The sequence below is a fragment of the Harpia harpyja genome, chromosome Z (genome assembly GCF_026419915.1).
Source record: "Harpia harpyja isolate bHarHar1 chromosome Z, bHarHar1 primary haplotype, whole genome shotgun sequence".
NCBI classification, from domain to species: domain Eukaryota; kingdom Metazoa; phylum Chordata; class Aves; order Accipitriformes; family Accipitridae; genus Harpia; species Harpia harpyja.
This window is the reverse complement of record NC_068969.1, coordinates 10,198,636-10,213,004: the sequence shown is the minus strand read 5'-3', so window position 1 is coordinate 10,213,004 and position 14,369 is coordinate 10,198,636. Positions and strand designations below refer to the sequence as shown.

Below are 14,369 nucleotides of genomic sequence, written 5' to 3'. Positions count from 1 at the left end.
CGTGTAGCTCTGAGAAGCCTTGAGCTGACTCTGCTGTTATTTTGAAACAAAGATGACATAAAATGTTTAAAATAGCAGTAATTCCAAGTTTTTGAGTTTGAAAATATAGATGTAGAAATTAGATAATATAAAACATGTAATTTTTTTTCTCAGTATATTAAAGCACTTTTATTTGTTGAAACTATACCTGTCGTCTTCAGCCCATCTGCAAATCTGGCTCCAAAATTTACCAAAGCAAAACAAACCCCATACTTATACTAAGGTAAGTTTAGTGCCTAAAAGTGTAAAAAATGGAAAGCATTAGATAACTCTGGTTTGTCATTGCTACCACTTCTGTTTGTAAGATGGTGAGATTTTTTTTTTAATACATGTGGTAACGTGTTCTTTACAGAATTCGGTATCCTGCGTCATCATGTAGTTTTTCTCCATTTGTCTGTTTTCCAGTCTTACCCTGTTTATATCATCACATGGATTCCCAATGTTCTGGAAATTCTCCTTTAGGGTCTGATTTTAATCACAACAGATAATACCAGTAATTTCAGTGGAGATTATTTTGATTTACATCTTTAGACAAAACTACGCATTTAGATATTTATGATATCTATGCATTCAGCATTTATTTTAAGTACTGATGCACACAGCAAAGTAGTTTGTAATCTGTGCCTTAGCCCCTGGGCTATAGGTATTAATGTTCAGCTTACAGTTACAGAAAAGACGCAGTCCCTAAACTGTATAAGAAAGTGGTGTCTTGCTGCTTATATTGCCCTGAGGCAAGGAAAAGGAATAAAACAAAGAAATTTTTTTGCTTTCTTTTTTAAAAAAAAAAGTCTGGGAGGGGAAGCAGCATTGTTTTGAAGAGACAATATCAGGTATTTTTAACTGTTATAATTTTAATGCCTATAAGAATCTGTAGCATCTTTTATGTAGTGAGAAAATATTTTTTTTTCCTGATCATTTTTTCACTTAAGGGGTGGGGTTTTTGTTCTGATAAAAAGGGAAAACTGAAAGAGGAAACTTGAACAGATGGATCCAAGTTACCAAGCAACACTTTGTTTCCCAGGCAATGGAAAATGAATTGGAGCAAGTGCTAAGTGGATTTTCTTTCCTTTTTTTTTTTTAAATTTTTGTAATTATTGTGAGTTGATGTATGAACTTCAGTTTAACAGACTGTTGACAGACTTCATAGAATGATGAATATTCAGCTGGATGATAACTACTTATGCAGGTTGTTTACTGTGTGACTTGAATGGTTCTTTTCTGTAGTTATCGTAGCGCACAGTATAGGTGGCAAGCAACACATCACAACTAGTTTTTGTAGATGACTCTGGTGGTGTTTGCTTCACTCCAATATTCTCATATACAATCAACCCTATTTTACAATATTATGATTTAAATGTATTCCTGTAATGATGCATTTAGGCTCTTCCACAGAATATAAGTTTCAGAGTGAAATGAGTGTTCTGCATTCTCAAATATTTAGATATTAACCCCTACCTCTTCCCTGCTGAGAAAGACTGACTCGGTTGGCGTATCTCAACTGACAGGTAGATCTGCATTGAATTGGTGGGTTTGGTTTAGTTTCTGGCAGATCCCCAAATGGGATTTTTCTTTAAAAGGTCAATGCAAAATAATGTGTCTCTCCTTTTTTATTTTTTTTTGGGGGGGGGGGGGAAGTGGGGGGGGTGGGGAGGGGGTGTGTGGCGAATTTTTTTGGCAAGCATAAAATTTAGTTTTTGGTTAAAGAGCATGATTCTTTCTTTAAATTTGAGTTGCATTCTAATTGTTTGTTTTGAAAAAGATCAAAGGCAGTGGAAAATAAAAGCAGTTTCAATTATTTTTTCCCAACCATTTCATTTAACACTTTGAAAAATTTTGATTGCTTTAGACTTCTAAAGGTTTTTAAAGATCATTTAACAAAATAGAAATATATTTATTTCAATGTTGCTTAAGAGCTTTTTCTTAAAAAACCAAAACACCCACCACTCCAAAAAACCCCAACACTCAAATTGTATGAAAAATTGTCCATCCCTTATCCAGAATTAGGTGAGTGTTCTCATGTCCCTCTCTGTCATATATATTTGTATAACCTAACAGCTATATAGAATTTCTATTAATCAATGATACTTTTTACTACTGTCATCCATACAAATATTTGTACATACACTTATTTATTTCGAAATAATATTATATTGCACACTCAAATTGTATGTAGTGGAAAAAGCTGATCAAAGAATGTTTATATGATATATTGTTAAAAACCCCAACTTCTATGGATATAGAATACAGTGCTTAGGCAATCCAACACTTTTACCTGCACATATATTAACTACTTGGGGATGTAGGGATCAGATTTGTCTGAATATCTAGGGGAGATAATTTTGTTAATTGAGAGCTTTGACATTCTGTTACAAGACAATGTGATAACTGTAATCTTTGTAATTATGTTATAAAATAATGATATCTAATTTTTCATCTACCAATATCTCCAAGTCCTCCTCCGTAGAGCTGCTTTCAATCCATTCATCCATCACCCAACCCGTATTGATACTGGGGGTTGCGCCGACCCATGTGCAGGACATTGCACTTGGCCTTGTTGAACTTCACGAGGTTCACATGGGCCCACTCCTCCAGCTCGTCAAATTCCCTCTGGATGGCATCCCTTCCCTCCAGCGTTATCAACTGCACCACTCAGCTTGGTGTCATCCGCAAACTTGCTGAGGGTGCACCTCAATCCCACTGTCTGTCATTGATCAAGATATTAAATAGTAGTGGTCTCAATACAGATCCCTGAGGGACACCACAAATATGACCACAAAACTTTGTTTGCATTTAAAAAAAAAATTGCTATACCAAAGAGCCAAGGAATTTACACATCTGAAGTCTTACTAGCTCTGATGTTTGTTGGCTTTGCTGATTAAGGCCTGATGTTTAAATACTAAGTAGCCTAAACCAGCAGTAATTTTAAATGTATGTAAGTAAAACCCACCCATATTTAGAAAAGCACTTCCTGCAGAATTAGGGAACTGAAAATCAAAACCATAAATTATTTTAGCTAGTGAATTCACTGAGCCAATGTGAAGAGAAAAGAGACAGTAAGGGACTCACTAAAAGGTAGGCTAGAAAGATAACAACAAAGCAGTATATCCATTAATAACAAGTATAGATATTAGTAGATACAACTATGAAACTATGCTTTTCAAAATCGAAGAAGTCCCATGCTAATCAACTTAAAGCACTACTGCAACATGGGGATGTGTATCACATAGCCGACACTTTCCTTGGTTGGCTCAGGCTGTTTGCAGTGATACTCTGATCAAGAATTTATGTTTAATCAATGCTAAGTTTATAAAAGTGATTTCTACAAAAAAAAAATGTTTGAAGTTCAGTATATATTAACACCAGCTAATACATTCTTCTGTAAACTTAGATCTGTCCAGCAAGTGTGTGAAATACGTAGTACTTCTGGCTCTGAGTAGTCGAGTTTGTTTTTGGCAGTGTTATTTTGCTTCCATTGAAGAAGTAACAAATAAATTGTTTTTCCACCTGCATTCAGTCTGAAGAGGAGCACAGATGCAGAATAGAAATAAAAAAAAAAAATCACTGGGTGTATGTGTACCTTGGAAGGTAGGGAAAGCACTAAAATGGATATGAACCTTTGTCTTTTTGCTTTTCTAGAACAGAACTCTTACGTTTCAGCTTGTTTAAGGAAACTAGCAGGATGTTAGTTATTTGAATATGAGAAGAACTATTGGAAAACTCTGTTTGTCTCTACTTATATGAACTAACCCATAGAAATACCACAAGCGCTATATGTTGGCACTGCTTGTAACATCCTCTCTCACAGTACTGTACACACTTTAAAATGTTTCAGGGTTTGGTGGTTTTGTTTTTATTTTTAATTTATGGAGTGGAGTTGGCACACAGCAGCATCTGTGTTGTGTGTTCTGGGTCTTAGGATTGTATTTGGTAATCTTTGCTGTGACTTTACCCCTTTAAGCTTTGCCTGTATGCTTCTGATGGCAGGAGCTAGGGAAGTCTACTCTTAGTTACACCCTAAGGTGGAATTCTGTTACTACGCCATGGTTAGTATTGTGTTGCACTTATTGTAAAACTGATGTGATATTTCTTTCTTTTTCAACCTTACTAAAAAATTCTTTGTGTGTTAAAACTTCTGAAGAGGAAGGAAGGAGTAAACAGTTTAAGGGGTGTCGTGGTTTAACCCCAGCCAGCAACTAAGCACCACGCAGCCGCTCATTGACTCCCCCCCACCCAGTGGGATGGGGGAGAAAATTGGGAAAAGAAGTAAAACCTGTGGGTTGAGATAAGAACGGTTTAATAGAACAGAACAGAAGAAACTGATAATGATAATGATAACACTAATAAAATGACAACAGTAATAATAAAAGGATTGGAATGTACAAATGATGCGCAGTGCAATTGCTCACCACCTGCTGATCGACACCCAGTTAGTCGATTCCCCTGCCCCCACTCCCCCCAGTTTCTATACTAGATGTGATGTCCCATGGTATGGAATACCCCGTTGGCCACTTTGGGTCAGGTGCCCTGGCTGTGTCCTGTGCCAACTTCTTGTGCCCCTCCAGCTTTCTCGCTGGCTGGGCATGAGAAGCTGAAAAATCCTTGACTTTAGTCTAAACACTACTGAGCAACAACTGAAAACAGCAGTGTGTTATCAACATTCTTCTCATACTGAACTCAAAACATAGCACTGTACCAGCTACTAGGAAGACAATCAACTCTATCCCAGCTGAAACCAGGACAAGGGGGTGAAAATACATCTTTAAAAGCATGGATTTGTTGCATAAGGATTTTTTAAACACTATGGATTACATAAGGGATTTGTTGTGATAAGGATTTTATATTACTAGAATTTGAAGATGTGATTTTTAAAAAAGATAATCTTCTAAAAAAACCAAACCACCCCAAACCCAAATGCCTAAAAATCTTGGTTTATAACTCCCAACTATGTTTCATTCATTTATCCCAATGTAAATTGACTCCTTTTAGTGCAGCTAGGTTATTAATAAATGTCTATTTTAAACATTTAGATTTTTAAAAAATGGCATACTTTTCCATGCAACTTTAAAGCTTCATATGCACTGCAAAGAGAAAGTTTTTTAGCCAGGACGTTTCCAGAGCATATATGCTTTGCAGAAGTGTAAGCAGTGATTGGAACTTTTATTTTCTGATCCTAATTGACTACCCCTAAGAACAAATATATGGGCTTCCTTTACTTGCATGCACTCAGGGGTTTTGTTCTGGGTTTTAAAATAAAATTAGGATGGGGAAAAGAGAGAAAACTATTTATCATCAAGTTTCTTTCTCTGAAGATATTTGTGAAGCAATAACTTTTCCTCTTTCTTAACTTTGGAGAAGTAATTTTGGTAAGAGGAAAAAAGATTAATGATACTGGGCAAAAAAAGAAATGATCCTCTAGACCTTTTGTTCCTTCTACAAAGAAAAGAAATAAATTTTCAAGAATTCTGGTGAAAGTAGAGTTTCAGTAGCTCCTTTCAGGAAACATTCTATGTGCTTTCAATTAGAAACTAAATTGTCCCACGTGCATTTCAAGCTCCATACACAAATCGCCTTTTCATTTGAATCTTTTTATATGTGGTCTTTTGCCAGAGGACACTCTTCCAGTATGACAACATACATGGTTGCTTGAGGTGTTTTTGACATACAAGTCAAAGAAAAGCTGAGTTTCTTAATGCTCAGATTATTTTTCCTTATAGTCTGTCTTTAGGCATATTGGTAAAACATATCATAAGCCCTTCTTTTATGCATGAATTCATAAATAAATGGAAGTATGATCATTGTAAAGAAATGTTTTGGCTAGTGATTCAATATGGTGGTTTTAATCTGGTGTGAAAACTCCTCCTTCTTCCCTTCTACCCTTCTTCACACCCCCAAGTTTTCTAATGTAGGCCAGGAGTGGTGTCAGAATCATTGTTCAAGAGTAATACTGAAGCCAATGAGATTATTGCTAGATTTGTCTGTGGTGATGGACTATTGATCTTTGTTTTATAGTTTGGTGGTAGTGCCTAATTCATGCAATTTCTTCCATATTCATCAAAACTCATGTTTGCCTGATTATTTGAAAACACTAAATGGAGAGAGAACTAGGCATGCATCTGAGTATTTTACTTAACTGTGAGAACTCAATGAATTTAAATACACTTACTTTACAAAGAAACTCTTTCTCTAGTACAGAACTTGTATAGCTATCAGCTCTTTATAGTTTCCTGTGATTTTTCATTTCATATGCTTGTATCCACATTTTCACTCCTTCAAAGTATAACATTTGTTGGGATATGACAAAATTTCTTTAACAGGTTCTCACAGAGTTCAAATACCTAAATATTAGGTGGTATTCAGGTAGTGGGATTTTAAAAGACGACTAATGGCAATGTGATTTTTAGAATCCTTCTAATAATAGGGCTTTTTTTTCCTACATGCTAGAGCCAGACATAGAAATTTTCAGTGTTGTCAGTTTATGGTTTCCAGAAAGATAAAGAGTTTGATCAGGATTTCTAAAATATACTTTCATCTAAATTACTGTGAGACCGTTTTGGCAGAGGGTAGATGTGAAGGGTTAGAAAACAGGAAAGAGAAGATAAGCTTATATGTTAAGAATAAATTAATTCCTATATGTTATATTTTTGTAGTATTGTGCTTAAATAGAATTTGATCAGTGGTTCTAATGCTATTTTTGGTTGAAGAAACACTACTGTTTAGGCACTTTAGGTAAGTGGCTGTGCTTTTACTTAAATTAAATAATTGATTGAAATATTAATATACTGCTGATTTAAATTTTAAAATTCAGAAAAACTGATCATGTAGAAGCAATACCAAGGCTTTCTTTTCCAGGAGAATGGAAGCAGTCTGCTTTGAGGTGTTTGAGAGAACTAGCAGCTCCTATACTATTGCCTGCTGTGATTTACAGGTTTATACATTTTACCTAGGAATACAAGAAGCTAGATTTACTGACACCATGGTTTCTCATGCCTGTTTTTACATTGCCTTAGGTATAGTTGCTGCCATCTTTAATCATCCGTCTTTCTTCTTCTAACGGTTATTTGATTCTGACATCTATATTCCTATTATGTCTTTATTTTTTATAAATCTTGAATTTTGTGTTAATTTTAAAAGTCTTCTGGTTTTCCATTTTCCTTCTGTTCTTTAATCAATAGAAGCTTACCAGTTGAAATGCAGGCACTCACTGGCAGTTTCATGATACCATCTCTAAATTGCCTATTTTCTTCAGAAAAAGTCCTTTTCTTTCTAGCACTTTGTCATGCTGTTTTAGGCAGTTATATGTAAATAGAAGCTAAAACCCTGAACTGCATTAACAGCATTGGTATGGCCTTTTATTTAAGAGTTTCAGCTCAGTCTGATCTAATCAGAACAACACTTAGTCACTGATGTCTTAGGAACCTTAATAAAATACATCAGAAACAGAATAAAAGGAGAATCATTTTGCAGCACCCTGGCTTTCCTACAGCCAAGTGATGAAGTGTCTTATAATAAAGCTGGGATCAAAAGGCAGTTTTGTTTGGGTGTTAATTAGTATTACGTTCAGACTGTGCTATGTAGTGTGGCTTTTGAATACTAGTCAATAATGATAAAAACTTGTAAGGTCTTTTTATCGATTTCTGAACAAAAGAACAGGACTCATCTTCCACCATTATTTTAGGAAGTATATGATAGAAACTGTCTCCTCTTGGGATTTTTTGATATTTAAATTGGTGGTGAAAGAGTGTGCTGAAGTTACTTTTGAGGCCAACACAAGATACTAACCTAATATCCCAGAAACACATGGAAGGAGAGAGCAATGGCCAGCTTTGGTTTAAGACTCATTTTGGTCTAAAAGCAACGAATATTAGAGTAAATTTAATGTGCAGAAAAAGGTCTGATTACCTGTCAATTTTGTGTGGGTGTGTTAATCACCTTGACAATTAAGTATCATCATGAAATCCCAGGTGTGGGCATCTGATTATGCAGAATTATAATTAATTTGTATGTGCAAAGTGGTTACTGAGAACTGCTACCAATTGCATTGATACAGATGTCATATGAGGGATATAATGAAAGTGTAATTTCATAAATGAGTACATCTCTCAGAGATTATTAGTATAGATCTTGATGGTTGCAGAGATGATGGCACAAGTACTTTATCAGGGATATAATGATCAGTATTTCCATTCAATACAGTTCAGGTTGAAAGAAACTATCCCTGATGTTTTGGTGTTTGGTTGTGGTGTTTGGTTGTTTGTTTTTAAAGTTTTTTATTAGGCTCCCTGGGCTTTTTATTACAAGAAATTAAAAAGACAAAGCAGCATCGTTCCAAAAATGATGTAATGGATAAAAATTTGGTTTCCTTAGGCTATAAAGGACTTCATGAAATGTTCAGAATATCTCTTGGTTAGCTGTTAGGCAAATTTGAAACCCTCCAGATGATGTCAGATAGCAAAACAATCAGTATAAGGTATCATGCACATAAAGTGGTAGTATCGTTGAATCAGTACCCCAAAAGTATATCCCTGAATCAGGTACCCCAAAAGAAAAAATGCATACATAGAACAATGTAAATTCAAGAACTGAGCCTTGTGGGAGTCTCCAAACATTTGAATCTGATTGGAAGAAAACCCACACAAAATAATAAAGTGGGAGTCATTTTCTGATCTTCTCCAGAATCCTAAAGTCTGCTTCATTTTACCATCAGGGATAGAGAAGAAAAGCTTTTAAGTCAGCCAGCATCAGATTGATTCATAAAGCAAACAGGAAAAGCATTATGAGGCAAGGCTTCATGCTATGATAGACATCTAGGAATACTCATCTTTGGCAGTCTATTCATCTTTGGCTAAGGGGGTGGAAACTCTGGTTTGTCTCCCTGGGTAATGTGTGGAATCCTGTTTATATTCCAACTCAGTTTATGTGGCCTTGGGGAGCAAAGTCTGGTCTTAGAATTAGCTGTAATTTTTGCTGATCAGATAGTGGTATGACTGGCCAACTATTTTTCCATGACTTTTGTAGGAGAACTGTATGACAAATCTATGACATGTTCTTATTTTTTAAAACATTTGTGTAGAGAAGGTACTTGTTTCATCTGAGACAAACAGCTGGTGGTGATTGAGAAATTCCCTGTATAGGTGATTTGCAAAGATTTCTTTCTTTTTATAATGTGGAGAGTTAGTTGTATATTAAAAAACCAAGGAAAAAGGACCATTCAGATGTACTTTTTCATAAATGCCCAGTGCAAAATTAGAAGTTCACTGTTGTCATATATTAGAAGTAGTTTAAATATACATACATATATCTGCAATATATTTAATGTAATAAAAAAGCATGCAGACCTACTTAACTTTAGGTATGCATTCAGACACTTGCACCTAATCTGACTCTTCCAGGCAGTGCTGTGGTTTATCGAGATATCAATAGGCTTTTTCAGGTCAGAATTGAATTTAACAGTTTATCTAACTGTTATGTTTTGTGCTCCCTTCTATGGAAACAGCAGAGCGGTCAAAATAGAATAGGCAGGACAGAGCATACCCAGCTCTTTCTTCTTTACATTGCCAGGGTTCCCAAGAGGTTCAGTCATTGACTAAGGTACCATTGTTAGCTATGGTACAAACATGAGAAAATGAAAAATGAGATCAAACTGATGTGATCTAAATGGTCTTAATTTACCAGCTATTTGACTGTAACTTGGCTACTTAACTGTCATCCTACAGATCATAAGTATTGATCTATTTCTGTATACATAAAATTTTCTGTTACCTATGGACAGCTGCTTTTATTTTAACCAAAAATGCATACCAAACCTGACAATTTCGGTGATGGGTGTCTTGATATTATGTCCTGTCATATACTACATTTCAAGTTAAATAATCTATGTTCAATTAAATGGAGCACACACGACTAACTTGTCTCTTTCATTTATTTTAATATATTAGGCCACACCATTTTTTGAATGTATTTTATAAGCATGTTTATTATCAGTAGAATTTAACAACATGGCCCAAATCACTCCTACTACTTAGCCTTTAAAGTGTGATTGTTTCTCAAAGTCATTGATAAGCAGTATGCTTGTCGCTAAACAGAACAAGAAACTGATTAATAGTTCATGATACAAAAAATTTTGACTTTTAAGTTTGTAGGTTATAAGGTAGGCAAGGCCCAGAGATGTGCTAGGATAGGGTGAGGGGGAGCAGGATAATAAATGTGCACAATCCATAGTTGATTATATTTTTGATTGTTAGTCTATCAATTCATTGTCAAGTTGGACTTTGTTTGCTTCGCTCAAGAAAAGGGGGTTTGAGAGATGGGAATAAAGATAATTAGGACACAGTGTTATGGTTTTTTGATGATCCCGCCTCCCAGAATTTATGAGGATGAGCTGGGGGAGGCATAATTTGGAAGACACAATAGCTCAGGTTCTGGAGTCAGCTAATGTCTTTGTGGTGAATGAACCTAGCTTTTCAGCCTACCAGGCATAAATGTATTTTTCGTGGTTATAAAGTTAGTTCAAGTGTGTATGTGGAGCACTTGGGTAGAAAGAACAGGGAGAGAAAGACATCTACCATGGCAGTCCTGTCCTTTAGAGGGGAAGGACTCTAAAGGACTAGAAACAGGACTATATCTGTCCTGTTTCAGTTTTGTTTTCTAATAAACTGCTCAGATGGTTTGTGGGAGGGGTATAAGCACCACCAAATTCTTAAATGCTGATGTTCCATTACAGCTTTACAGTGTTCGATGTAGGTATGTGAGTTTTTTATTGAGATATTTCATGCCAAGATACAACTCCTGTGTTTTATAAGAGATCAAATGCTGCTGTCTTCATACTCTTTTTTTTATAAAGACCAGTAGATGTTAATTCTGTTAACTGTATGTCTTAACTAATGCAATCTATTTTCCTTTTACCTGTGGATGAAGATACATAAAAAATAGTATGAAAATACGAAAACTGAAATGTAATTGCTTTTGTAGAGGGTGCTGCATCAACCCACTTTATAATTATTATCCTTAAAATGTCAAATTTAAATATAATGTCTTTAAATTGCTTATTTCAGACATTAGAGCAAAAACTAAGAAGAAACTACAGTAAAAGATTTTAAATGACTTAACAGTGTTTAAATTAGTAACACCACTGAATTTATTAAATTTTGATGTTTAGGCAGAAACAGCAGCACTGTATTTGGACTAAGAAATTACTTGCTGGCTTTGTCACCGTTGACATTAATTATTGATAGGGGTTTCAGAAATAGCGCATGTGCCGTCAGAGTTGGCTGTAATATAAGATAGGGACTGCGGTGATGCTAGAGGGATTATAGAGAGGGAAGCACCTGTAGCATTTGGAGTTACGTGCTTCTAATCATCGGACTTTTATTTTGCTGTACTAAATTCATATGAGTGATTAAAATAATGGAAAGATGAGTCGTCAGGCTTATTTCTATCGTGTCCCTCCACAGGAATTACATAGAAGAACCCAACTTCAGCCTGAGCCAGCAAAGACGAAGGCTCTTCAAACAGTTATTGAAATGAAGGTATGGTCTTTGCATGTTTTCCCATACATTATTTTTGTAGCATGAACTCGTGTACTTGGTATGGCTGGGATGGAGTTAATTTTCCTCATAGCAGCTTGCATGGTGCTATGTTTTGAATTTGGGACCACAACAGTGTTGATAACACGCTGATGTTTTAGCTGTTGCTGAACAGTGCTTACACAGAGTGAAAGCTTTTTCAGTTTCTCACTCTGCTCCCTCCCAGCAAGTAGGTTGGGGGTAGACGAAAGGCTGGGAGGGAACGCAGCTGGGACAGCTGACCTGAATTGACCAAAGGGATATTCCATACCATATAATGTCATGCTCAGCAATAAAAATGAGGAGATGACATTCAGAATTACAGCATTTGTCTTCCCAAGTAACTGTTACGCGTGATGAAGCCCCGCTTTCCTGGAAATAGCTAAGCATCTGCCAGCTGATGGGAAATAGTGAATGAATTCCATAATTTGCTTTGCTTGCATGCGCAGCTTTGCTTTACATATTAAACTGGCTTTATCTTGACCCATGAGTTTTCTCACTTTTGCCCTTCTGATTCTCTTCCCCATCCCACTGAAGGGGAGTGAATGAGCAGCTGTGTGACACTTAGCTGCTTACCAGGGGTAACCCACAACACCTCGATTTATAACTTCTACTATTAAATCATTAAATGCTTCCTTTTACTTGTCAATTTATTTTGCTGTGAAGCTAGGAATAACTAGTATTTCTTTCTCCCAGTCTGTTTTCTTAATAAGACTTGATTAAAAGAATCAAGTGCAGCATTGCTGATTAATGAGAACTGAATATTGCTTTTTAAAGAGACTCAGGGGCTTGGGGAGAGAAGTTTCAGGTGAGCCAAAGTAGATGGAATAAACTGACAAACAGAAACAAATACAAACTGTCCAAGGCTTATGTAGAATGTTTTTCTTTTTGATCTTTAAAAACAATATTTCTCTTGGTGGTTATTTAGTCATCATTTTACATCTAACCTAAGGAAAATACTCATTGCATCAGCAGAGAGATATGACAAAATGTGATGAAACTCCTATCTTAGTCCTGAATATAGTTTCTTCTTTTTGATATATAATATTACTAAAGTGTTGTGGCTTTCCCCCCCACAATAACAAAAGATAATAATAGTTTAAAAAGTGAAAACTGCAATTTTTGCATAATTCTGAGTCTGGAATGTACATCTTTAAGAAAAATACCATGAGACTTGACATAATTTGTGAGTTGGCAATGCTGCCTGAAATACATTAATGATGGTCTTTCATTTCAGTCTTAAAAGGAAGTGCAAATTAAAGGCCTCATTTTGCCAGTGACTTCTGTTATGAGCAAATGAGTTCAGCATGTCTGAACATTGTGGTAAATACACAGTTACAACAACAGCAGGACTTTATAAATACAGTATCTGCCTTTTAATAGATAATAATTAGTTTGGATTATATGAGTAACAAAGAAGGTACATCGATTTCACTATTGCATCATCTGATGTGTATTGCCTTGGACCTTCCCTGTTTATTCTAGTTCAGAAGTCTATGTATGAAATCTAAAATGTGTGGTTTTGCGGTACCTTGTTACCCTAAGTATATGGGAAAGTAGGATACTGGCTGAGAAACTTGTTTCTTTCTATTAATATTTGGAATTATAAATCTAAATGTTTTGAGATACAGAGATAGTGTGTTAGAATGATTTATGGTCTTCCACGTGGGTTATTAACACTGTAAAGGTTTTGTTGCAAAATAATTCGTAATTCCTCTTCCTGTACCAAAACTCTGAAAAGAACGGAGGTGGGACATGACACAAGAATGACACACGTGACGACTGTGGTTGCAGCCACTCTTGACAGTGTCTGTCCCTGAAGACAGTAAAGTCTTTCCTGTTTGTCTCCCAGGGAAGTTGGGTGTGGTATGATGTTCCACTTTTCAAAAATCTGATCTTTGTAGTGAGGGCTTTCATTTGTCACGGGTGAGGCTGTAATTGTGTTGCTGGAGTGTTCTGATGCAGAGCTGCCTTTTGGCTCTGAGGCACACAGTTCTTTCTTTCCCTATGAATACACACTCCTTTGGGGTTGCCCTGTTTAAAATAGGCCTAATATTGAAAAGAAAAAGGGGCAAATGTAAGATGTTGAAATCCACATGATTAAACAGCAGTTTTCATTACAAGTTCCAGCTTTGGAATATTTTCAAGTAAATTTAAATTGTCTTAATCCAGACAGCATTTGTTTTGAAAAAAAATGTGGAACATTTGTTTTGAATGATCAAGCATTGAAGCAATAATTTCCCTACAGTGTTGAGGGTGGAAGGAGGGAGAGGATTACCCTGTAATATGGCAGTCTGAGGCCATGCACTCCCCCATGCAGAGGCTCCAAGCAGTATACATTTCTCTTTACCACACCAAACCCCTTCCACCCCCTTGTGACGTTAGCTTTTTTCTGAGTCCCCTCCATGGCTCCCCCAGGGTCTGCTAGGAGGCAGCTTTCCCTACTTCGTAAATCCCTCTATTCTTTCCTGTGGTTTTCTTCTGTCCCTTGCCACTGCTGAATTATTTCTGTCCCTTTTCCCAGTCAGTCTTCCCTTTCATCCAATGAAGTATACCCATTGCTCCTACCTGTCATCTTCTATGTGAATTTTTTTTGTCCTAAACAGCTTTTCTTCTGTGCTGTCCTGTCATGCTCTTCATTTCAATCTGAAAACTTTGCAAGTAGTTGCCTTTTCTTATAGCGATTGTATTTTCTGCATAACTGTTTTCTCCTTGACCAGTGTTTATCTTCTGTATACTTATATAAAAAGAAAAGGGGGCAAACAAAAA

General features: G+C 36.0%; 1 protein-coding gene across 10 annotated transcripts in view; it reads left to right on the top strand.

The window, feature by feature from the left end:
- Nucleotides 1-14,369, top strand: part of ERC2 (ELKS/RAB6-interacting/CAST family member 2) — a 542,890-nt gene that overhangs the window by 118,479 nt on the left and 410,042 nt on the right. For all 10 annotated transcript variants that reach the window (XR_008233624.1, XR_008233625.1, XR_008233622.1 and 7 more), the window contains one exon: nucleotides 11,490-11,564. Coding sequence is in view for 1 of the 10 variants with exons in the window: in XM_052777994.1 (XP_052633954.1) it covers nucleotides 11,490-11,564 (75 nt within the window). In the remaining 9 variants the exon portion in view is untranslated. The remainder of the gene's footprint in view (nucleotides 1-11,489; nucleotides 11,565-14,369) is intronic.